Here is a 27,061-nt window from a genome sequence, read left to right on the forward strand (position 1 = left end):
ATAATAAGATGCTAACCAGAGCATTTGGTGTTGTTGACGCCCACAAATTTATGCAAGCAAGTGACATGACAGCTTAAATTTAGATGATCTTCAGTGTAGATGTAAGTCGCTTTGTCTTGTTGTCTTGTTTTTTTAATGCAGGTTCAAGTTGACTCAGATTGCAGTGGATACATCTGCAGGGCCATATAAGAACTACACGGTAGTCTTCCTCGGGTCAGATAATGGCCATGTGCTGAAGATCCTGGCCAGCACTGAGGGAGCCAACGCATCTTTCAGCACCCAGCTCCTGGAGGACCTTGATGTCTATAACCCTAACAAGTGGGACAAAGTCTATTATGTGTCATGTTGCTTCTGTATTAAACGATGCGTGTTCTTGTAATTGTCTCTTTGGTTTATTGCTCTCTCTCTTTCCATTTCTTTTGCTTTCTCTGTACTTTACTTAGCACATCTCTGTTCTTTTCCTTCTCTGTTGCTTGTTCTCCTCCTCTCCTTGTTCTGCCTTGATCTGTCCTGCCCACCCACTCTTTGGTCTATTGTAACACTTTGCATCACCCTGTACAGCTGGAGGGGATGCTCCCCCCCCCCCATGTATTCTTTTGTTTTCTTGCTGCACAGCTTGAAAAATCTATCTGCATGGAGTTTGATTCACAGTCGGCTTTCTGTATAATTTTCAGACTGAACCAGCCGTGTACAGCGCTGATTTAAAAAATGAAACGAAATACAAAATGCCTGATTGTGACAGTTGGTGTTTTTCCGTGTTCCCAGGTGCAATGTGCAGGGGGAGGATAGGAGGGTCCTGGGGCTTGAGTTGGACCGGGATCATCATGCGTTGTTTGTGGCGTTCTCAAGCTGCGTGATCCGTGTGCCGCTGAGCCGCTGCTCTGAGTACAGCCACTGCAAGAAGTGAGTCAACTATACAGTAAAGCATTATCGCCACCAGAGTTTGGACAGAATATTATGCATATTCTGTATAAAATTTTTGATACTGATCAGTATATTTTGTTTAAGTGAAAGGTCCCAAAACTGTGCAGTACCTCAGAAACCATGCATGGGTTTTTTGTTTTCTCGTTTTGTGCCACAAAGAAAATGACACTAACTGATCCAGGTAAATCAAGTAAAGTAAGATCAGTTTCCCTTTAGCAAATGCATCCACTCACAATGCTTTTATAGGCTTTTGAATAGAGTACTGTACCATAAAGCAGATGTTGGACTATTATTTCCCCAATTCTTAAAATTGGACCACTTTTTCAAATAAGTACTATTAAGTTATTTGTGGTGTTGGCAGGTAAGTGACCATAGGAAAAAAATGAAAGGTTATTGAACCCATTAGCAATTTCGTATGCCTTCTACATTGGAAATTCTGTGTTGAAAGATTGGACGTTTTCATAAGCTCAAGTCGTCAGATTGCTGTCTGATCTTCATGTTTGAGTATACGTGGTCCATTGTTTATACAGCTGTAATAAGGAGCATTTGCATGTGCGAAAGCATGCACAAATGTTAACTGGCAAATTCGAATTCGAAATGCAAGCATACGAGCCCCAAATGTAGTCCTATTAAAGATATTTTTTGCAGCTGTTTTTGTTTGTTTTAGATTTTGGAGTGCGTTTATACTGTACGCTGGCAAGAAACTAGATTATCCACAGAAATCAGAAAACACATTTGCATGCATTATAAAAGTGTGTGTGCATGTGGAAAGTCAGTAATAAGATTTCTCCACTTGCTTCGACATTGTTTTGAGGGAACAAATGGTGCTCCTTTCTTGATTTTCCCTGTATTGAGAGAGCATAACTTTTGCTTTAGCGTTTGATGTTTCAGATGTCAAACGTTCACCGGTACAAAATTACGTATACCCTTTCATCATTTTGTTCCCTTTCTTACACGTGTGTAGCCGATGTTTAAAAGGCTGATTGCGTTTACGGCCAAGAAATCAACCACTTTAGGAGAACAGCAGGGAAAAGCTTTAAGCCCTCCACCTGAACTTTAGAGACTGCTTTTACATGAAGTTATTATCAGAGTATTAGGTTACCGCAGAATGGCGAAAAAGAATGTAAAACACATGATGTAAGTATTTCACCTATGTTACTTTCATGTATTACTTTTAGGAAAGGTGTGGTTACATCATTGGTCCGCACAGATCTGCTGTTTTTATCTGCTGCGATTTTCATCTCTGTGTTTGAACAGAAGCTTCACTGAATGTTTATGCTGCATGCTTCAGGTCGTCGTTTATCTGCCCCGGTCCCATTGCATTGAGTCAGTTTTGCTTTTATCCGTTTCTAAGTTTTCCAACTTGGCTTATATTAAAAAACTTTTCTTTGTAATTTTTCAGGGGTTTACTCCAAGTTCACGTTGCCTACCATTGCTCAAACACAGCCCGTTGTATTCTGTAATTTATTAAACAGGCCAAAGTAAAAGCTTTTGTGAAGGAACACACTTATAAGCAGAGCACAGCAACAGCTTCAAGTATCCTGCTTTGCCAAACTACATTATAGCCTCAGCTAATGTAGTTGCTCCTCAGCTTCAAGGTCTATTTTTGGTGCTGTGAGGAATGTTGGCCCCTTATAACTCCCCCCTGTTCTCAGCCCCTTCAACCCAGAGGAAGGATTTCTCCTCAGCTACCCCAGGGAATGCATATACCCCCATAGCATGCAAACCCCTCATTGCAAAGGCCTGGAGAAGCTCTCAACATCATTTAGTCATAAATTGCATCCAGCTGATTGGCTGAGAGCCAGTAATGTTGGTCACTGCTTTCTTTTCCTGATGTTGTAAGGGAGAGAAAAAGGAAAAGAAGGAGCAGAAAGAAAATGGATAGGGCCTGTCTTACTTGAGCTCGTGGCCTTGCTGCATCCACAGATCCTTTTTAGAGACTTACAGCTACAGCACACCTCATCCTGGGATTAGCGTCCCCCATAAGCAGCATCACCACTGTCCAGGAGGTCAGATTTCAGCCACAATATCCTCCTTTACCACACCGCTGAAACAATCTCCCTCTAGATGAGATTTACTCCATCTCTCTCGTGTCTGCTTCCATTTTCTCTCACTCTTGGCTTGTTTCTCTCTCTCGCTCACTAAAACCAGTACCGTCAGGTTTGTTTTCTCACTCGAGGCCCTGCTGCCAATATTAGGTTTCAGAAAACGCTCTGTTTTGAAGAGCAGCAGAGAACCGGATGAAATGGGAATTTTAATAAAACAGTATAATAAAGGGGCAGAGGAGGCCCCAAACCCTCAAAGTCTTTAGATCCAAGGATTTTCAGCTCGCTTGACTATTTTTTTTATTTATTTATTTTTTAATATGAACTGGTTCAACTTGCTCATATTGTTATTCAGGACTGCTCTTAAATAAATGTATATCAATTGATGCTGTCACATACAGGGTACTGTTAATTAACTGAAGATGTAATGCCTCAAAGGGTAATTCCAGGTTGTTAAAATTTGGCTTGTATTTTTATAGCATTGGCTGTATTTTCTGTAACCTATGATGATCTTGTATTGTATCAAAGTTATTGCTGATATCCGGGAAGATTGCAAGTCTATAATAACATCCGAAAGGTGCCAGACACATGAGCAGTCAGGTTAATAGAAAGGCTTTAAATCAGACAGTCTAATCCCCCAAACAAGTCTCGCACATTAAATAACAAAACACACTGTAATTGCTCAGCAGAATAACACTTATAAGCCCATTCTTATTTCAGAACCTCATTTTTTTTCTTGTATAAGGTTAGAGAATAATGATAGTCGTTGTTGAACTATAGCTATGACTGCCAGTGTGAGGCAGTAAGCAGTCTCCTGTAATAAATTATCCTTTTTGCACTTCTTATGGGTAAGAGACACGTGAGTATTTTCACTTCAGCATAAATATATAATATGTACATTTGGTCTGGAGCTAATGTTCATCTTGGTTAAGAAGTTCATTTGACTTGAAATATAGTGGTTTCTAAAGCTGTGTCGCAGTCAGCACAAAAGGTCAAAGTTGAACTGTAATGGATATGTTAACAATACAGGGCCCTATTTTTTTTTTCTTACAGGTAATCTGAAGAAAGTGTTGTATATGTGGTAAAAGGAGCTTTGAAAGGAAAGCGCCTGGACTTCTTTTGTTTTCCTTGAAGATGTTTCACCTCTCATCCGAGAAGCTTCTTCAGTTCTAAGAGCAACTGCTGGAGAGTCCCAGATTTTAAGTCCTATGGGGTGTCCCCCAAGAGGGCCATGGACCCCCTGTTGATCCTCTAACTAATCACACGAGTGAAGGTGTGAAAACGGGTGTGTGTCACCTTCACCCAGGGTTTTGGGTGAACCCACTGTGAAGTCTAGCCCCACCCTATCATGTGATTTCCTGAGGTCAAAAGGCCCAGGATATGAGTAGGTGTGTGGGAGTGGTTAAGGCGTCTGAGCAGGGATCTCAAAACTGGATTATAGATGGCAGACAGGTGTCGTAAGCCATCGCCTCTGTTCAAAGATGGTCGTTCACAGTGGACACAGATGGCTTCTTTCACTCCTCTTTCAAACCATCAGTCTTCTCTGTCCAAAATGTGAACACTGGCATCCTCGATATCGCCTCGATAATAGAAGTCAAAGAGGTCCATGAGCCTCTTGGGGACACTCCCGTAGGGCTTAAAATCTGGGACTCTCCACCAATTGCTCTTAGAACTGAAGAAGCTTCTCGGATGAGAGGTGAAAGGTCTTCAAGAAACTTAAAGAAGTCCAGACGCTTCCTTTCCAAGCTCCTTAGACTACGATCACCTGGATGACTGAGAACCTTCACAGACATGTTGTCCATGTGATGAAACCACATGTGCAAATGTTAAGCAGCATAGTAACTATTCAGAATGGTTAATATTACCTTTTAGTTTTCCATCAAGCAAATATATGTAATCCTTAAATAGTTGTTCACCAGTGACATATCATATCTGAAATCCTTTCCACTCAGTATTTTGTTATTCTCAAAATTGTGGCTGCATAACAGCTGGAAGTCATGAGGCTCAGCCTTGGAGGCCCTCGGCAGCTAATGGATGCCCCATACGCACGCGCGCGCGCGCGCACACACACACACACACACACACACACACACACACACACACACACACACACACACACACACACACACACACACACACACACACACACCACTGTGTTCACTTTAGTTTGACAGATAGAAGTCTGAAGTTTTAAAGAGTGGCACGGGACACACACAAGTCTGTTTTAGAGAAACTGCACTTACGACAAAGAACAAATGACTTCACTGCACATCTTTAGAAATCAGAGCTGGAGAACTGACTGTGCTGTAGTGCTGATGGCTGTTTCTGACCTGTAAGTGTAGATGAATCTCTATGACGACGGTGAGAGGAGAGTTAGAGTCAGTTAGATGTGTATATAAATACAGACCCTATGGCGACTGTATGAATAATGTATTAATGCAGCACACAGTGTCACATATTGGCAGTCACACACGGGGATGAGGCTAATTTCAGGTTCTTGATACCTAGAGGGCTTCAATTTGTGATGCTAGACAAAAACAAACACTTCAGTTTTGGGTTTTTTTATTTTGGCATTTTGTTTTTCATTTCCCATGCATGTTGAAGTGTCAGTAGCCCTGCATTGAACACAAGCAAAACGAGGATTGAAACATAAGAAGACATGCAATGGTGTCTGGATTTTTACATTTTTGTATACCGTGTTTAGATAGACATCTGACAATGATGATTTCTCCAGCCACTTCATATTCTAAGCCCCTCCAACCAAGAATGATTCTCTTATTGCAAATAAATTATCCTTCAGAATAAAAAATATTCCAAGCTGTAAAGAAAAAGATGTTGGTTTACCATGCTTACATCATGCCTAAAGACACAAATACAAGTCTACTTTTGAGGTAAGCACTCAGAAATAGCCAAGTATATGACCTTGCCTAAACCTACATTAACAACAGGGCTTTTGTATTATTGTACTGTCCTCCCAAGAACAAGAACCGTGGCAATTGTTTGTGAAAATGCCTAAAGCGAGCGGTTTATATCTGTATGTCTCAGTGTTTTGTTTTCTTGACAAAGCATGTGGATCGAGGGTGTTTTATGTTGCAGGAAAGGTAAAGATATAGGATATTGTTGTAGAGCCTCAAAGGTCCACATTAGGAGGAGGTCTGGGTGTTTGAATTAATCCACACAGCACACTAACTGCTGTTCTGGAAGACACTGACACATGACATCCTGTTGATAAGGGCATCAGCTCAAAGAATCTAATATCGGCTCTTTTAAAAGACAAAGACAAATGTTTTATTTTGTCACTTGACATTACCATTATTGCAGTGCATTTGATTTAGCTTTAAAAAGTCATGCATTATTTATTTATCTTCCATTCCACGTGATCGTACATGTTTTTCCATCAACCCAGTATGCAGATAATTGAAGAAAATTGTTGCTGTAGCAATTGGAATATAGTTACTGAATTTAGGATGGGTATCATTTTACATTCCTTATTATTTTACATTTTACATTCCATTTTACATGTATTGCTTTGTAAAGTGTTGCACTTAATGCGTATGATCTCAAGGTTAGGGATAGGTTTTTATTGTCGTTTCAATCAAGACAGAAAGAAAGAAAGTTTGTGTAATGCTTTGGCCCGTGTATTTATTTATACCCAGTTTGCAGCTGCAGATTGCACAAGTACTAATGGGAGAATATGTCCTGTCTTGACTTTCAGTTTTCCTGACCTGGCACAGTAATATGTTGGCACAGCTGCACACACCTGCATGTTCAGTTGAGACATCAGTAAATACTTAAAGATATTTAAAACGGGTCACAGGATCTTTGTTAGAACTTGCTTTTTTGTCTGCCTTGAAGGTTTACTTGACTTGTTTTTCTTTTCTTTTCTTTGGAATTAGGCTAAAAATATCTCTAAAGTAACTGTAGATGGGAAAAGCAGGAGAGCATTATTGTTTTTGTCATTCTTTTTGGGCGTACTTTATGCTCATTATGTCGGTGCTGCTGGGTGAATACCACACACATGCAAAAAGTAAACTCTGCACCTGTGAAAAATTGTGTTCATTCGCTCACTGACACCCAGTGTTGTTTTGCAGACACATACTGGAAGTATGAAGGCCACATGATTCATACAACACAGAGAGGGAAAATTGCATCCACAGACTTGTGCAGAATGCAGTGTTAGAGTTTTATCAACAAAACTGATGTGTGGGTCTCAAAATGGAAGAAAAGTACTGAATGTTGCAATGCTGCAGGGAGTTTTTACTGTAGGAACTGTGACTAAGTGAGGTTAATGCTGACTGCTATAAGAAAGAGGTAAACAGGTCCAGGTTTTTATACTAAAGCAAACAGTATCAGCTTACTGTTGCAGCAGTCTGCATGCCTCGTCAGCGTGACTACACTAAAATCTTGACATTCATCATATGTCTCTAATTATTAATGAACAACTTAACCTAGCTAGATTTAGAATTGATGTATAATGCAAAACCAAACAGATGCTGGTTGTAACTTTTAACCTGTGAGACATGCAAAATGTCACAAAACCATTCTTTTATCCCCTAATGTCTATTTGTGTTTTTATAGCCAGATAAAAACAAGTCTACAGTCCAACCTCTAATTACAAACTAATCTGATTGCCATCTAAATTCTGTCTCTTTGTATGCGTATCAACATTAATTTCTGTTGTAGAGAATGCAGTATTATTGGAAGCAATAACAGGCATGTGATTAATTGTATGAATAATTATTCCACCATAAAGTCGAAGCTATACTCTATTTGAATGTTATACATTATTTGTATAACACCAGATTTTAGAAGTAAAGTAGTGCAGCTCTTGAGCCTCGGACCCCCCTGTTTTTATGCAAATTAAATAAAGATGTAAAGATTTATGCTGCAGTTTCAGTAACTCTGCTTCTATTTCGTCAATTAGTGCTGCTTGGTAAATGATGTTTTAGCCACACTTAAAGAAAATGAGGATGCTGCAATTTCATGTTAAATGTGTTTATTCAACTTATCTTTCTTTTCTTAATGAGACATTAAATGTTCAGCCACGTGGTGCAAACCAGCCTACACATGGAGTTCTTTACCCTTTGTTAGTTGAGGGATGTGGGGCTTTTTTAGGTTTGTGGCTGGGTAGTGCCTCATTACCCAACTAACATCCACTGTCTGCATGCATGCTGTTCTTCATGTTTCCTTCTATCATTAACTGTCTGTCTTTCTATTATGCAGAAGCTGTTTGTCCTTACGGGACCCTTACTGCATCTGGCTCAAGTCGGGCAGCTGTGTCATAGTTTCACCTGGTTTCAGGTAAGTCACACATGCAGTGAGTAACAATAATTTTTATAGGGCTTTAAAAAAAACACCATTATAATCATTAGGCGAGCGCTGACTTTGAAATCAATCAAAGCTGCTTCACTGCTGTGTTGTTTGTATCAGAAATTGCCAAAAGCATTTAGTCTAATGAGGTTCACTGCAGTGCTGATTTGAAATTATTAGCTGTCTGTTTCATTTCATTGCATACATTTAATGTCAAGTGAAAGATCTTTGCTTGAATGGCAAGCTGCATAATGTAGGCATTTAATTGTTAACATTCCTACAAATTTTACAATCCTCAGTCATATTTTAGGCACCTGTGCCAGGGTCTGCAGCGTGTTGCTGTAGTGCAGTTTGCTCCATTACCGTCATTTTTAGTTCTATGTAGAGATCCGGGATAGTAACTGTTTCTCATGCTCATGTCTAAAATTCAAAGTGCTCTGACACCCTGACAGCAGAACAGTGCGACATGATTATCAGATTTGAAGACTCAGTGATTATGAAATGATACACATTTCACTGATTCACTGGATTCCAATCTGTTTGCATTATACTCAACATGGTCAAAGGTCAGCTTTGAGTCAGGAAATTTTGGTTAAGCACATTGTTAATTAAAGTTATTATTAATTGCTCTCTGGATGTGAGCAGTGTAGCTAAAAAACAAAAAGGCTGCATTACAAATCTATGTAAATGGTTATGAGACAAGTGCCTTAAACCAGCATGTTGTTGAATGGTTAGCAGGGGCCAGAAGTTGAATTACACAACATCCTATACAAAAAACACTATATTGCTTACTTTAAACATTAAACTACTCAGGCTATAACTTTAGAAAAAAAGTATTTAATACAAAATGATGCTAATTTTGTGAATTATAATCTCATTTAGAGGGAAATTCAGAATAGAAAACAAGATATGATTCACAGTCTGGCTACCCTGTAATTGAAAAGTCACAGTGTCCCTAAGTTTCTCAATCAGATCAACTCTGCTGTTGGTTTAGTCTCAGAAATCAAAGCTTGATGCTTCAGAACAGATGTCTGCTAACCACTAAGCGGTTGGATATTGATTCTGTGAATTAACTCATAAACTGATTCTGTGCAGTTGTAAATTCAAGCTACTTATTTTTTTATCTTTTACTTTGAATTCTAGTGGGGATTCAGATCTGTTGAAGGATACAAAATGCACTCATTTAAAAATGCCCTTTGATAGATACGTCTTTCTAATACCAGCTTGGCCTTCCAAATGCCTTAACCCTCTCATGGCAGGCGTTGCCGATTTGCAATAGTTAAAAACGAACAAGCTGATTACCCCACATACATATTTTATGAGGTTTTTTTACTCGAAAGTACCACTGCAGGACATGGTTGTGCATTAGCAACAAAAAGTTTAATTTGAGCCTGAGAGGGTTAATTCTTTATGGCACAGATTCAACAAGGTCCTGGAAACATCCCTCACAGATTTTGGTCCATATTGATATAATAGCATCACAAAGACTTGTTGGCTGCACATCCATGATGCAAATGTCCAAATTCCAACACAACCCGAAGGTGCTCTGTTGGATTGAATTCTGGTAACTGTAGTGGCCATTTGAGTATAGTGAACTCATTGTCATGTTCAACAAAAAAGGTTGAGATGATTGAGCTTTTTTGACATGGTGCATTATCTTGTTGAAGGCAGCCATAAACCCATAAGACCCTTGTCCTCTGACCTCTGGCATCATCGAGGTATTTTCACCGAGAGAACTGCAGCTTACTGGATATGTTTTCTGGTTCAGACCATTCTCTGTAAAACCTAGAGATTGTCGTATGGGGAAAATACTCAGACCGATCAGTCTGGCATTAACAACTATACATGTGAACTACCTTTTTCCCCCAAATCTAATTCTCTGTTTGACCTTCAGTTCTTTTTCACATTGTCTTTGTGGCTGATGACATTGGCTTCCTGTTATGCGACTGGCTGATTCGATATCTGCATTGCTGAGCAGCTGAACAGGTGTACTCAATGAGGTAGCATATCTTAGTAACAAATATATCTATCATTAACACTAAGCTGCTTTTGGCAAATGAGTGCTAGTACAAGGTGAAGCTATTAAGGGAATAAGCTGACCTTGGTCTTTATTAATTAAGGGTCATTCTGCAGTTTATTTCAGAGGGCACTGCAATGAACTGTTAGTTGACATTGGTTTTCAGGCTCCACTTCAGTGAGTGGCGGTCTGTCCAAAACTAAAACATACTTTAAAAGTTAAAAGCCCTTCATGTCGTAAAAGTAATTTTCTGATCCCATCTATAATAATAAATCACCCAAGCAAAATTGTGCAGATTTGCTTCATAATCAAACACTCCAGGAGGTTTCAGCTGTTAATTCTTCCCCGGACGAACATATAGTAATTAGTGGGAACCGCCACTGTGGTGTTTGGTCAGTCTGAAAGCACTTGGGAGGGCACAGCGATATAAAGGCATTATTAGTTTCTTAACTCCCAGGCACAGAGGACAGGTTCGCAATTTAGTCAATAATGTGCAGCCAAACAGGAAGAGAAGCAATAATTTTTTTAATCTCATTTCACTCCTCAAGTGAGTTGTTGAACACTGCACGGATCAACTTGACCTGCTGGGGTGATGTGCTCTTGACAATCAATAGCTAATCTACGATGAGACAAGTGGGCAACATCAACATGATGAATATGTGATCATCATTTTGCCGGACTCTCAACATGTCTCACTTTTGTTTGTTGTACTGAACGTGTTAAAGCTGTGTAATTGGGTTGTTGATGGTGAAAATGTGGTGGGTGAGAGGCAGACAGGTCAGCAGAATTAAAATCCAAATATATTTCTTTGCCCTTGCGAACTGGAAGGAAGTTTGTTTTACGTGGGTTCTCCCCGGGTGCTCCGGCTTCCTCCCACAGTCCAAAAACATGCAGTAGTGGGGATAGGTTAATTGGCGTTTGGAGTTTCTTTTAGCAAGTAAAATCCACGCATCCATCAATTGGTCCATCAGAGCTCAAAGCTTTTCAAGATTTGTGTGATCTTGTAGCACTGAAATAACTTGTATAGTATAATGTTCTGCTATACACTCTCCTCCAGTTTTGGCTAATGAATACATCTTTACTCATAATACTTTTGGTGAGGCCAGTTTTTCCACACCTCAGTATAGTACTAGGCAGAAAAACAATTCTGGTGCCATTACTGCCAACCTATTTGGCTCTGCCATTAAAAGGAAAGTTAAGGTTTGCAGTAGAGCACCAGTAAAACCTGCTGCTGCAGCTCAGTTTGTGCTCCAAATTTAATCTACGCCCATTTTCCTCTGTCCCAGTATGTTTGAATATTAAGACAAAAATTTTTATGCTTCATCTATTTCTGTTGTGTGTTCCTTCCCGGTGTAAAGGAGTAGGCAGTTAAGATCTTGGGAGACACTGGGGCACTGCATCTGATTCTCCCTTTCACTTTGATGTGTGATGTGGCTACAACTGTTATGCAAGAACACGAAATTGAACCTAGCCTGTGGTTTGGTTACTGGAGAGGTTGCAAGGTGTACCCGGCACTACCCGTGGAGGAGGCCGACATAATTAAGCAGAGCTGGCGCTTCTCCCGTGTGGCTTAGGGCAGGAAGCAGGATGCTGTGTTGATTCATTCGGTTTGTTTTGACAAATAAAAAAATGAAACATGATTAATTTATTTGCAGTGATGCTGATTATAGGACCTCAAAAATGTGCATCTAAATTGACCAGTCTTTGTATTTGTAGCTAGACTTTTATGCTGTAGTGTACTTGCTAATACAGGGTCTGCATCTAGCCTGTGTGATGTATGACTGATGTTATCAGCATGACTTTCTCCGCCAGATGTTTGGCTGGTTGCTTGTTCAGCAAGCCAAGGTGTAACACAAGATTGATGGAGTTCATATTCTTTCTGTATTGCATCACAGTGATGGGTGCGTGAGACATTTTTTTTGAACACATATATATTTATAATGTGTAGTGTGTGGAGAGAAACACTGCAAGGAATTGAAGTTCAGGTTCAGAAATGGTAGTAGGAGACAATAAAGGAAAATAAAAATGGAGCAGGGGAAAAACTTTTTGCAAACTTTCCAATACTCAGATTGAGAAAGAGTAGCAGTCTGGTTAATGCATCAAAAGCCAGTTCCATAATAGAGATTGAAAATAATAATGTCATAGTTCTATTTAAGGACGATCACCTGAGACAATTTTGTTTCACGGCCACTGCAGACCACTACTGTATGCTGTAGGAACAAAATACGCAATGCAATTTCAGCTGGACTCTAATGTGCAAGCAACAGGTCGGCCATTGCCTCTGTTTTCTTCAGACCCTTCCCTCCCCCTCTTCTGAAGTCTGGGCCATAAAATCAGAAGTGATGTTCAGCTGCATGTGTTTCAATCATGCAGCCATGTACCGCTCCGTTTGGTAAAATAGGGAAGAAAGATGGATGGCTGGTTGGTTGGATGGACAGATGGATGAATAGGTAGGCAGATAGATGGTGGTAATAAAGGCTAGAGGAGGAGGGGTAGGAGGTAGGAGTAAGGGCAGTTAAAGGTACTATTTTCTTCTCCTGACAGTCAAGGACTATGTGCGTCCCTGTGTGGTTGATCTACAACCTGCTGCTAAATCACCTCGCCTGGCGTTTTTTTTCCCTTCCTTTCTTACCTCTCTGTACATGGGTTGTAAACTGTTGTGCTTGGAGTTTGCTGTAGACTGACATCGCACTACATTTGCCCCTGTCTCACACACAAACACACCGAGGGAGAGGAAGAGAGGGAGAGTGGCACTCTCACTGTTGACTGGCTTCCAATAGATTATTCTGACGGCTGAAAATGTGCAGCTCTGGAATTATTGCATATCTTCTGCTTGGCCACCCAGACATATTACTTTCCCTGCCCTTGCACGGACAGAGGCTAATGGGATTTTTTTTCTAATTCATGTTGCTGTGCGCCACGTTATATTTGTGTATTTGAGAGAGCCTGGTATTTTGCTTCTTGTACATAAATCATTATTTTTGTTTTGTTTTCAGTCTGTGTGGTGAAATTGTTGGCATGTGACTGTAAAGGGATAGATTTTAGGAAAATATACACTTAATAGCTATTTTGAGAGTTTTTTGGCCAAGGATAGTGACTTCCTGGAGTTTTGTGACTTTGCGGTTGCCAGACAACCATCCGATTCCACCAAATGGTTAGCTTATCTTAGCATATAGCCTGGAAACAGCTGGTTGTCTGGCAGGCTAGCATTATTAACACTATTCCAGAAAGTCGCTGCACACAGACAAGGAAAGGAACAGCATATTGTAGATTTTAAGTTGTGGTTTATTTACAGAGTCAAGTTGGCTCAAATACTAGAGTAAAGTGGTTAATCTGATAATGTGTATCCTACTGAGGGGAGGAGGAGGGGCAGGCATTACTTACTGGGTTTATAGAGAGCTGGATGTCAGCTAGAAATTCGCTGCATTGTTTAGAAATCTGTGAATGTTTTATGGGTTTGGGCTTTTTTATGCCTCCTGGTGCATGCTGAGATAATCAGTAAAGACACGCTGCTTTCAAGAAAGTAAGGAAGAGATTATGATTTAAAATATTTTTGTCATTATTAAGAAATTTGTGTGGAATGAAATATAAAAGTTGGTAAGCACCATGAATTTTCAGAGAGTTTGAGAACTGGAATGAGTCTTAGGGTTGGTGATTGTGGTTGAGGTGAAGACCTTGCAGTTCTCACTGGATGGTCCTCGCATATAGAGGAAGTTTTGATGTGGCGTCGTGCTGCCAGTGTGCACTGATTTATGGATATAGTGTGCGGTTTGATTTATGAGTCGTGTTTAGCGTGCAGGACAGAGCCACACTGGAAGCCAGCGGACCGTAGTCTGAGAAAGATCAGCCAAAATATCCTGTCCAAACTCAACTACAGTATGGGAACCCTGCCAGGGAGGAGGAGAAGTATGAGCAGACAAAAAAGAAAACAAAGGGAAGGAGGAGAGGAGGAAAAAAGAAACTGGGAGAAAGGACAAAGCCAATAGGTGCAGAGAAATGTTCATTAAATGAGCGGAAAATAATGAAAAAAAGAACACGGGGGTAAATGAGGGAGAGAAAGTTTAAGGAGCATTTCTCAGAGCCGAACATGTGTTATTCATTTAGATTTTTGTATTCATGGAAAGAAGCGGTCTGCTCCAGCTGTCTGTGTGCGACTCTGAAGTAACATCAGATTTTAAAGCTGCATTAACTGATATCTTTTATATATGTGTATATATATCATTGAAAGATGGTGAGAAATAGCAAGTGAATGAGGAGAAAGGAAAAAGAGGATGATGAAGGGATGGCGATGGGACGGGAGAGGGGTGAAGCGATGTGAATCAGGCAGCAGCAGAAAAAAATCTTTTTGAGATGAAGCTGCTCAAAAGTCATCTTTCTCCTGGGACTTCCTCCTCTGTCTGTCTGTCTTTTTCTCGCTGTCTCCTCTCTCACATCACTCTTTTCATGGACTATCAGTCACTTCTTTCCCCCCCATTCCTTTCTCATCCAGAGGTGGCATAAATTTTAATGACTGATTTGTGGCAGATCCAGAGGATAGGTGGGAGAGAGCAGAGCATATTCACAGCCCTGTTTCCATCTTTTCTTCTCTCACATTGAAGTATGGCAGTACCAGATGGCTTGGCTTCATATCATTTCTGGGTGTTTTAGTTTATCCATTATGCATTTAATGCAATCAGTGTCACCAGTGCATAATGCCAAGGACAAAGAGTGGACAGAGATCCTAGAAAGAAAAAGCATATCTGCTCTGTAATGAAGATGAAACGGCTAGGATGAGGATCAGGCCACCAGTATTTCTACTCAAGATGTGATGACAAAGTTCTGCACCTCTGCTCATTAGATGATTTAAATTTGGCTCATTGCTCCTTCAGGGTTGCTTCCTTGTGCACCAACTTTGTTTATTTAAATCACAGTCCTGTTCTGAGTCTTTGCAGTCTTGTGACGACAATTTAGCCTTTTCTATGTCAAAATGGTCACATTTTGTAGCTCCATCTACAACCCGGAGATCAAACATCAGTGTAGTGTCAAAGTCAAGTGAGTTCTTTCCTCAGGGCTAGACTGTACCCAATGTTCTCTCTCAGGTGCCTCATGGTATAGTACAAATGCACCAACAAGTGACCTTGACCACAGTGTGCGTCAGCAAGAATTGCAAGTTTTCTGGCAATTTGATGCAGTCATCAATCACCACCTGCTCTTCTCTTTAGATATGGCTTTCTTCTCTTCCACAAAATTAAAGACTCACTGTTTTCACTCACCAAAAGAACTCCGGTGTGCATTACAGATATAAATGATCACGTCAAAACTTCCAGAATATTTTAAAAGTAGCAGTTGCTTTGCAGCTCTTCCAAGCTGATGACGTTTAATGAGCTGAATTTTAATCAGGGCAGCGTTTGGATTTTCATAGTGTTACAGGACTCACCGGTTCCTGAAGGTGTCAATCACCTTAAAAATGCATTTCTTCTCTTTCAGTTTCTCAGAGGCTTAGGAATTTCTTTAAAAGTGAACACTACTTTTTAGAAAACACTAATCAAATGGATTAAAAGAACAAATATGGTCTATTTGCTGGGGACTATTTTTGGCTTTGGATTAACTCATTCTGCTCCAGTATTTCCAGTAATCATCAGTCTATGTGGGATTAATAATAATAAAAAATCTACTATGTGTGGGAGTTCAGTGCAAGAAATCATAAATAATATGTCACCCACTGCAACCTCACCAATGTGTTTTTAGAAGTATTTGGAGAGCAGTTAACCTCAATCTACTAAACGTTTCAGTTATTTACTTTGTTTTGATCTGTTTTGGACTCGTAAATACTGAAAATATAGTTAAATGCTCTAAAATCTTACAGATTCTGCACACTTTGGTTGTGTTGCAGTTTATCTGGGAATTAAAATATGGTAATATTGATTAAAAATAAAAATGGGACACAGGCATACCCTGATGCCAAATGCCACTAGTACCATATAATGTGATGATGGTTTCACTGACTGCCAGCTGGAGCAGACTCTGCACAACTTCTGTTCAGTCATGGCGCCAAATCATAAATATAACTGGCTCTGCAGTCATTATTTCCCTGCTTTAGGACATTAGCAGTTATACTGTATGTTATGTGGCTCAAGGGGTTGGGAATCGCATCTGTAACCGGAAGGTCGCCGGTTCGATCCCTGGGCTCTCTGTCCTGGTCGTTGTGTCCTTGGGCAAGACACTTTACCCTACTTGCCTACTGGTGTTGGCCAGAGGGGCCGATGGCGCGATATGGCAGCCTCGCTTCTGTCAGTCTGCCCCAGGGCAGCTGTAGCTACAACTGTAGCTGCCTCCACCAGTGTGTGAATGTGAGAGTGAATGAATAGTGGTATTGTAAAGCGCTTTGGGTGCCTTGAAAAGCGCTATATAAATCCAATCCATTATTATTATTATTATTATTATTATTATTATTATTATTATTATTATGTATAGTTCATACATTTTTCCCCAAGCACCTTGTATTTAAATTTCTTTGAAGTTATACAATATTTATTATTATTTTACTGAAACACTGAAATGCGGTCAACTCTAGAATATACATACACATGTTTACATATTACATATATATCTGTACAAAATATTTACAGCCATTCAGGTTGTGTATGATTGTATCCGTGCAGTTCTCCATCCTGCCTTGGTGGTTACACGTGTGATTAATTTGAGCCTACGTTTTTTCCTTATTTATGGATTCCCGTGTGAAAGAGTTATTTTCTTGTGCAGATGCTCACCTTACGTGTTATTTAAGATTGGCGTCATTAAAGTGGAACGTCAGACATCCAAAAACATTATTTCTCTGATCTGCTAAATAAAATCAATACTGTGCTCCTGGCTGGAAGGGCATTTTGTTTTGAGTGTCAGAATAAAGATAAAGACCACGGAACAAATCTAGCACACCAGGCAGAAATTTAGATCTCTTTGCTCAGCAGCATAGTAAAAGCTGCAGTACTTGAACCTAGACTGAAAGATTTTGTAAATAAGAGCAGTGAGCGCGTTGTAATTGTGAAGTTGAGCACGACAGTGTGAGTGGTCCTTGGGTTCAGCTGTTTATTCATGCTCATGAACTCCAGGACAATTATGGTGAAGAGTGCCAGCGGTTTTGCATATTTTTTTAAACATCAAGGTGACCGGTCAACCTACTAGTTAAAACAACTCTATTTATAGCCTTGGTTTACTTTTAATCCACAGTGTGAAATAAAATAGTCTTTCCACTTGCTGATTGTCACTTCACTGTTTGACCTTCACTTTAAAAAATGAGTTTGAGGCGTGTGTTTTTTGTTTTTTTCTTTTTCTGGTGAACAGCTAAAGGTGGATGGAAACGGCAGGGTGAAAATGTTGGTCATTTCAGCTTAACATTGTTTGTCCAGAGGGAAATTTGCCTCACAGCAAAATGAATTTATAATACAAAATATAGATGTAAGTACACTCTCCAGCCACTTCATCAGGTTCAGCTGCTCATTAACCTCCTAGGACCTGGCGTCCATAAATGTGGACATCACATTTTGGGTTGTCCACACCAAAATACTACATTTTGCTCTACAAGGCCTGATATCCACTTACGAGGACATTATACTGCCACTGTTCTATTGAAATTTTAAACAAATATGCTCATATGTTGCTCTCATTTTTCTCAGAAACAAAAATTAGGTAAAAAGAAAAACAACAAAAACCTGATAATTCTTTGTTTTTACATTCATCAGGTGCCAATCAGCCCAAATATCAAAGAGAAATTAAAAATGCATGCCATGGAGAAGTTCAGGTCTTAGGATGTTAACCCAAATATCTAATCAGCTGTTCAGATGACAGGAAGTCAGTGATCTTAGGCAGACATGGTCAAGGTAACCTGAGTGTTTCAAAAACTGGAGGCCTGCTGGATTTTTCTGCTACCTAACCAGCCAACCTCTTAGGTTTACAAGAATAGTCTGAACAAAATAACATTGTGTTGATGTCTGAGGGTTAGAGGAGAATGGCTCGGCTGCTTCACATTATGAAAGGAAGGTAACAGTAATTCAAATAACCAGTCATTGCAACCAAGGTATGCAGAAGAGCGTCTCTGAATGCACAATACGTGGAACCTTGAAGCCGATGGGCTTCACTAACAGAAGGCCACACTTTGTATGACTCCTTACAGCTAAGAACACAAAAATGAGGCTGAAAGGGAATGAAGATTAGACAGTGGGTGATTGAAAAAACGTTCCCGATTTCTACCACGGCATACAGAACTGGAACCACATAAAATGTGTTGTTGATGGTATAACGGGGGGATATTTTCTTGGCATACCTAGGACCTGTTCACCTTTGTTTAAATACCACAACCTACCCCTGTATGACTACAGTATACCCATCTTCTGATGGCTACTTCCAGCAGGATCGCACACCATGTAACAGGGTTCAGATCATATCAAACTGGTTTTCACTCTCTGTACTCAAGTACTCCACAGTCACCAGATCTCAATCCAATTAATCCAAATCTGAGAGCCACTTGGGGGTCCAACCTGGTAGTAGCAAGGCATGCCTAATTAAATGGCCAGCGAGTGTAGAAATACAGAAGCAAAAAAGCTGTTCACTGTACTGATTAAAAGCAAGTGCAACAATGGTAGGGTGAATAAAAAGCAAATGACAACTAACATACAAAGTCTGTGACTTAAACAAAAGGAAAAAATAGAAACGGATAAAAACTTCATCAGTTGTTTAATGTCAAGCACACCAGCTACTCCCAAGCTGTGAAAATGCATCCTTTAAAGATATATCTTCTTTTGTTTTTCTCAAGTTTATCTCGCAAACTACTCTTTTCTCCACACAACACTGAGTATCAGCATGGTGTTCTTTGATTTGATAATCACCTCCTGTCCTACACCAACACTCTCCCTCCTCAGGAAACATAAGAAGTTGGTATAAAAGAGTCAGGGTTTTTAGTGAGTAACAAAGGGTATAATTTGGTGCACCAGGTGGGCCCATGTGAGCTAATCAGCCTCCTTGCAGAAGGTTTTACAAACACAAATCCCTAAATTTGACTGTTTGCAGTGAAGAAATGATTATTTGCGCTGATTCCCCCCCACCAACCCCCTTCTGAGTTTAGTATTATTGCTTTTTCGATGCTCATTATTTGAATTTGTGCTTGCAAAAGTGTTTCTCTTGTCTCTGTGTTAGAAGACTTTTTTGCTAATAATAGATGGATGCTGGGGGTCTGTGTTTGCATAAAATCTGTGTGAGACTTATGTTTCTGTTTAGGTTATATAAGGAACTAATTGGTTTGTTATAGAGTGGGCGTGTGAGTGTGCTTTTACAAAGTGTTTCTTCTTGTATACTGGATCATTACACTTAAGCTTATGCAGTATATGAGCCTGTGTCTGCTTTATTTGGTTCATTACAACATGTGGGAGGATTGTTGGCGACGATGTGAAGCTCATTTCAGCTCAGCTTGGAAAGACTTCCGCTCCACCGTGCACTGGCTCAATCTCAATGCTTAACCATCAAACGGATGCATCTGGATGAGCCGTTTATTTGTGATTGACTTGAAGGTAAAAGATGGCTCGTCTGTATTAAGGGGAAAAGCGTATCAATCGTAGGCGCGTTTTGATCAGAGCAGCAGAAAATCAATTGTCAGATTGTGTTTCTTGTCAGTTTGAAGTGGTTCAAAAGGTGAATTAAGAGGATTTGAGTTACATACTCACAAGTTCACAAAGGCAAAAATTACACGGCAAAAACATTTTTGAAGGGACTTATTTGATCTTTTGTCTCTTCACTTCACAGTGGCTCAGTTTATGACTGTCACTCAATTAAATGTAATCACACTCTACAGAAATGTAACCGAATGTAGAATAAAGTGCCACACAAGCATGCATAAAGTCTGGGGACCACAAAAACATTATAATAATTATACAAATATTCATTAACCTTCCACATCACTTACATAAAACAGTAAATGGTGTTTTGAATGAGACCTTGTGCTTCCTCTTTTCCTCTCTGAAATCCACAAAAAACATTTAGAAAGCTTTCTGCAAAAGCAATTCATTTTTCTGTATTTATTTCCTTCACTTTGTGCTACTCATTAATTTGGAAAAATGTCCATGGAGGTGGCCAGGGAGTCAGGAGCAGAAAATGTCTCAGTGAAGACATCAGGGAAAATGATAGGCTTTGGTGTCAGTGAGTCTGACCTGATACACTTCACTGTTTCATCCGGCGATCGTACATGGCAGAGCAAGCGAGCGAGCAAACTGTAGGTACCAATTTTATCAGCTGCAGCTTTGGTAGACTTAAATAAAGTGCAGCTAGAGGAGGTGTTGTGAATAGAGAGAGAGGCTTATATCTACAAATTGTAGGAAATGACTAAGTAGAGTACAGGCAGAAGAGCCAAGCTGAGGAAATGCAAGGACACACAAAAGTAAATTACTACTTTCATCACAAACTAACTTCTGGAATCTGCTGAACGCCACAAATTTGATGGTATACAACCTTGCAGGAAGATCTAAGGGTAGATTTTTTTTTCCTTCAGTTCTGGCCACTACTGTGTCCAAACAACAAACACTCTGACCTCAGCCAGATGTAAAACAAATTCAATTTTGTTGTTCTTTCTTTTCTTTCCCCCCCCTTTCTTTTGGTGCGCTTGCCTTCCTGTCTCCAAAAGCTGCTTTTGAGCAAAACCAATTTTGGAAAGAGGTGCTTTGTTAGAAATGGACATTGAGTGAAATGGATTGATGCAAATTTACTGACAGGCTTCGTTGTCTTTGTTGCTGTGTGGGTGTGCGTCTTTGTTTCTTTGTCTTCAGAGGCGGGTTTGAACAGGATGTGGAGAACGGCTACCATCAGCACCCCGATACCTGCCACGGTGAGATGGAACAAACTCATTTATTCGTAGGAATTTACATGATCAATAAAGGCAGATTTAAAACTACTGATTGTTATCAGATCTCGACGGCAGCTGGCGCAACTGAACAAATTAAAATGGAGCGTTATGTTTTATTTTAGCTATGGCTGCAGTTTAGTTCATGTTGAAGGAGCTTGAAAAGTAGTTTGTCCACCTCCGTTCACAATCCCTGCTGGAATACTGTTCTCATTCTTTCTATGCTAATTAAACATTTGCTCAAAGAAGCATGTTTTTGTAAGACAAAGTGAATTGTTTCCAGCTCTTTTGCATGTGTCTGGGATGTGATGAGAACCACTAACAGGACAAATTCAGCAATCATTGCCTCCCATCAGAACGTAATGAAATGTTGTCCAGAAAACGCAAATCTTAACAAATAATATCACACTGATATTGTTTTGTATTTCTTTTCTCCAGATGTCTTGGCAACCACTCGCAAGCAGAACACAGCACTGGATTCAGCGTATGGTCAGTGGACACATTTATTTATTTATACGTATATTTATTTCCATTTATGTCCCTTTTCTCTAAAGTCAACAGTCTCACAGCTAAGAAACAACTAACAGCCTTTCTTATTCCCAAAGGGATGTTAGTTTTATCTTTTCATTTATTTATTTAATTTTGGAAATTTTGTTTGCATCCTGTATTATTTTAGAAGGTTTTTTTTCTACTATGCATAGCAGCAGCACTGTGAGGCCCAGAGGTGTGTAAGGAAGTTACCTTGAAGATGAGACCAGCAAAAGTTAAAATCAAGTAGGTTTTTGTATGAACAGAAGAGAGATTGGAAGATTGGAAAAACCTTTAAGGCCGTATTAGTAAAACAGCTGGGATATTTTTTAAAAATATCCCCAAATATCATTGCAAAGGACTTCTCACTCCCTACGAGTCAGATCTATGCAGTTATGTGCCTGTAAAGTAAATGTTTCCACACTTGGCTACATGGGAGGTTAGAGAATCTTTTACTGAGGCAGCTGAATGGCTGGCACCACCTCTCCCTCTTAGCCAGTTTGACAGTTTAAACATTGAAGCCATTGTCTGAAGCATCACTTCTTTGATGGACCAGGAGCTCCGCTGGCCAGGCTGCCTAATGCCCTGTATCAAGAAGGATCATCATCCCTGTCACGTTCCATTACTCCCCCGCCAGCCACACCGCACAGCCCCTGGCATGGCCGGAATAGAAATAGAAATGGCGCTAAGCTGGCTAGCACTCAGATAAGATTGAGGAGGTGGTGTTAGGACAATTTTCTGACACTGCTGCATTCAAAAGTAGTCATTTTCAAACAGATGGTTGCTAACAAGGCTCATTCACTTTTATCTACACAGCTAGTGCACCCGCCTCAACTTTTTAAGGAGTTGAGGAGTCAGATCCCTTTGTCACTGGACAAATTGAGGCACAGGGGATCTAATGGCAGTGGCTGATCCAAGACAGTGATTTATAACAATACCGAGCCCATCATCCTAGAAGATGCTGGCCATTATGGCTCAGAACTATCCTTCCTACATCTGTGTCTTTTTCTTAGAACAGAGGCCACTTTGTCTGCTCGAGGCTTCAGCCCAGACCTCCACAGTCCCACACTGCCTCAGTAGTCTGTAAAGCCTCACTGCTGGAGGAATTACAACTCAGTTGGTAGCAAGACTTGATGAGCAACCCTACTGCTTAATCCTGTGGGGTTCTCACTACCCTAATGCTTCACTGCTCTGTTTGAAGTTTTCCACACGCAGTCAGATTCTGTCTCTGGTTTATTCTTTTTTGTGTCTATAGTTTTTTTTTCTAGCTGATTCACAAGAAAAGCCTTTTAAGTCTCTACACTGAACATCAATTATCAGCTTTCCGAGACAATAAAACACTCCATATGCCTAACAAAGCTGTTGTCATTCGGGGGCTCTGTTCCCTGTTCGAAAAAACCACCAAAGGCAGGGACGTTTTCTTTCTTCCACTGTCACCCAAACAATCACAGCCAGCACAGGGATTAGCTTGAGACAAGCACCTGCCTGTGTAGGTAGTAAAGTGTTTCTGTGTTTTATAGTGAACGGGGTTTTTGTGCTTCACTAACAATAAAAAAAGACAAACATTTTATTAGATTTTCTTAAAAAATGGTAAGTTAATAAAGTAATGATGAAGTCATGGAGCTGCCGTCCAAAGTGCCAGGGCCAAGCACCTCCTGGTACAGTTTTAATTTGCCCAGCACAGATGGCGAACTGACAGGGCTCCTCATTCAGAGTGAACACTGTCAACTGGCTCACAGTGAGAAACGGAGAGAGCAAACTCTTCTCATCCAGTCTGGGTGTGAACTCTGCAGAATGCTAACATTATGGCTGGCTTATTAGTGCGTGAGCCCAAGCCAATAGCAGCATGCTGCTCACCATACCTCAAGGACAACAGAGAGCTAATCGTGCAATCAAAATGTGGAGTGTGTCATTGGGAAAAAATATGTTTGATAATACCGTGCCTGTGGCAACTAATGCCCAGTGTGTTTCTTGGCATATGTTTGAACCAAATCCAAATGTGTTAGTCATAATGTTTGCTGGGCTACACCGAGGTGATGGAGAAGTTAAGTAACTTGTCAGGAATGAGTGTTTTTAGACAAACGTAAGGAAAATGCAACTTAAGGTGTCTTAGTAATGCGTTGGGACACCATGTATGATCAGAACAACTCCAACTGATTTTTTTTTTTTTAAGTCACTAAACTGCACTGAAGGGAAGAAACACGTCATCCCAAAGGAGCTTCTGGTAACACTTTCTAATACAAAACAAAGAAATAATTATACTTTAAATTTAAGCATTATCCAAGTAATTTTAAGTATTTTTTTGGTAGTGGATGATTAATTTTAAGTATCATATATCCATATCACAGATTATGGAGTGACTTAAGTTGTGTTTCAACAGTAGGGAGAAAACAAGTACATCGAAGTAGTCAAAATTCATTTGAAATAGTTTGCAATTTTGTAGTAATTTTACAATATAGGAAGTTCTTTTTCCCCATCTTATATCGTAATTCCGCTGTAACACAAGTGCATGATGATTGTTGTAATATTCAGGTATCCTTTTATTTTACCAGTATAAATGTGACAAGGATGGTTTTTGCTTGCTTTTATAGGAAAAAATAAATTGGTACCATCAAAATTGGAACTTATAATGACAGAGCAAAGTCCAGCTGTTTCTTTTAGTTTTTTTTTTTAGTTTTTTTTCTCAAAAGAAGTGTGCATGAAAGGAATGTCTTCTCTTCTGTAAAATACCTGGAAGTTAACAAGGTTAAGCCACTCCCTAATCTTTAATATGGTTATGCAATACCTGAAATTACTTACGCATTACTTTAAATTACTTGCAGATTAAATTTAAACTCTAACCATTTCTTTATTTCCTCCAAAAGCCTGACTTTTACCACATTGTTATAGTGTACCTACTTTTAACTATTTTATAATTACATTATAATTTCAAGAAAAATCCAATGAAATTCCATTTATTTACAGGTGATTTATGCCCGTCACAGGCTGTATTATAAAGTGCTACCGATCTTCTTTCCTTTATTGTTTTGATGATTGTGGAGGAAGAACACTTTCTACCATGTGAGTGCTGGTCATCAGGAACACCGTAGCTTGTGATACATATCATTTTCATTCTCTTCAAACTATTCAGTGGCCCTTTCTGTCCTATAGATGAGGACATTGCCGTCCTGGCCACTTTTGCACAACAGAAATGTTGCATTGTAGGTTAAAAATGATCGCTCTGAACATTTGTGTATTGATTTGCAACAACCTGTTCCTTTTAGCAGACACATGGACCCAAACCGTGTTGTGAAAATTGAGCCACTGGATCTACTTACTGCTCAGGGGTTCAGGTTTTTCCTTTATTTTGTCGCCCATCCGTATGTTCATTCATTCACTCATGTTCACTCAAGAATTTAAGCTATGAGTGAACCTTGGTGGTTCAAAGGATCAAAGGATCTGATTAGATAGGAATATGCATAAAAGAATAATAAGTTGCAATACAATAAATTCAGAATATGAAAACCTTTTTTTTTCCTGAGCTCTGGGAATTTATTCAAGTGTTCAAAACCTTAGTTGCAGTTATGCCATTATGAAAAGAAATACTTATATTATTATTTCAGTGTGAACCTTTTCAGAGCATACTCTCATCGTGCCCTCATAACTGTTTAGAGTCGCAAAATGTGAAAAACAGCTTTTTAAAATGGTACAAGCTGTTTTTGGTTGTAAAATATTTTTTGAGTCCAGGATATGATCACAAATGCTGAGATGCTTTAATCTCATTTTGCTGGAGAAATACATTGTGACTTGAAGCAGCTGGTTAACTACACTGCAGAGATTTAAATCACTGTATCTGCGGAGTGGCGAATTGACAGACGAATTAACTTGTGCTCTGTCTGCTCATCATGTCCCTGACAGTCATTACAGGGTCTTTATGTTAACGGGTGATGGTTATCTTTCGACTCAGGAATCACCCTCATTTCTCTAAAGTTGATTCTACAGACTGATTCACATTTCACTAATCACTCACTCTGTTGCCCCCTCCTCCTCCTACTCCTCCTCTTCCTTCCCCCTTCGCTACAACCACAGGGAAGACCACACCCACAAGCGCCAGCACAACCTATCATGGGGCGGCATTCCCAAAGGAGGCAGGTGACCCTGAAAGAGGTACAGGTCCTGATCGCCCTCCCCCTGTTGGGGAACAAGGGTCACCTGACTCGGAGCCAATCAGTGTGGAGATGGAGGGTAAGGGGGAGGGATGTATGTCCTCGATACACTCTGACCTGCTGAGGATTGCACTGCTGGGCCCCGAATGCCTCACTGTACACTTCTAACCAGACTAAAAGTAACCCAAAATATATATATCACTCTGGTGCAACAGTTTCCCGTTTTCAGCATGCATACCTGCAAAGCAGTTCAGTCATCTTGCATTCAGTCTCACACAGCTAATGAAAAAACACAAGTGAGACAAATTCAATCAACACTTATTTTCTCCAGTTTTCAGTCATACATTTTTTCTCTCTGCAAACTGTGAAGTAGACTGATTCTGAATTGTCAATGACAACAAATACTCTCCAGTAGAACACAAACTTATATTGGAGGCTGAACATTGTTCTGAATGTGGTGGTATGCATGCTAATATGGGCTTAATGTTCTTCTGGGGTGAAATATCGCTTTCATTATCTGACTAACACGTAACTCTCTAGTTAAACCAATCTCTTAGTGAAAGGGAGAAGGCATTACTAATTGATCCTTTTGATTCATATACTTCATTAGTCCCTGCGATTCATGACGTGATGCATAATTTCCCACACAGCTTCACCTAATGGTTCTACTGACTCAAAGCCCAGTGGGGTAAGATGAAAGTGAGCTAAATGACAAGTTCTTGGTACAGTAATTGGAGACCACATTGTGCATAATCACTAAACAGAGATGGACATTAATCAATACAGCTGAGTCCGGTAAGCTTAAAAAGTGTTAGAGGATCTCGCTTTCTCCTTATGCGCAGCCATACATCTTGATGTGCTCTGTTGACATGGCAGCCATAAACGTGACGGATTTGACGACGTAAATAGATTCTGCGTTGCACTAATTAACTCCTCGCATCAAGCGGAGATCCTAGGTCTACACAACACTGCTCCCGCATGCCCTTTCCTCATCTTTTATTTATTTAGCTCATCAACACACACAAATATCCCCTCAGCGTCAGTGTTCTGATGAGAAAAAAAAAATCACAGGCCAGGTAACATTTCCTTCTCTCTTTACAAGACCATTCATTTACAATTTAAATGCCCCTTCCAGTTTTAGGCAAGAGTCAGCTTTTAATACAAACTCTGAGAATGTAATGTCAGCTTTCAGGCTATTTGGGGTTCTACCACCGATGATACTCTCTCTATA

The 27,061-nt window shown here is 39.9% G+C and overlaps 1 protein-coding gene across 4 annotated transcripts in view; it reads left to right on the forward strand.

Moving 5' to 3' along the window:
• sema6cb (semaphorin 6Cb) overlaps nt 1-27,061 on the forward strand; it is a 147,190-nt gene that overhangs the window by 105,010 nt on the left and 15,119 nt on the right. For 2 of the 4 annotated variants that reach the window (XM_004560163.5, XM_004560164.5), the window contains 6 exons: nt 142-318; nt 766-903; nt 8,193-8,270; nt 21,084-21,142; nt 21,596-21,646; nt 25,754-25,909. In XM_004560163.5, the coding sequence (XP_004560220.1) occupies nt 142-318; nt 766-903; nt 8,193-8,270; nt 21,084-21,142; nt 21,596-21,646; nt 25,754-25,909 (659 nt within the window). The remainder of the gene's footprint in view (nt 1-141; nt 319-765; nt 904-8,192; nt 8,271-21,083; nt 21,143-21,595; nt 21,647-25,753; nt 25,910-27,061) is intronic. The other 2 variants (XM_004560165.5, XM_004560166.5) reach the window with 2 other exon arrangements.

Source organism: Maylandia zebra, linkage group LG11 (assembly GCF_041146795.1).
Source record: "Maylandia zebra isolate NMK-2024a linkage group LG11, Mzebra_GT3a, whole genome shotgun sequence".
Classification (NCBI taxonomy): domain Eukaryota; kingdom Metazoa; phylum Chordata; class Actinopteri; order Cichliformes; family Cichlidae; genus Maylandia; species Maylandia zebra.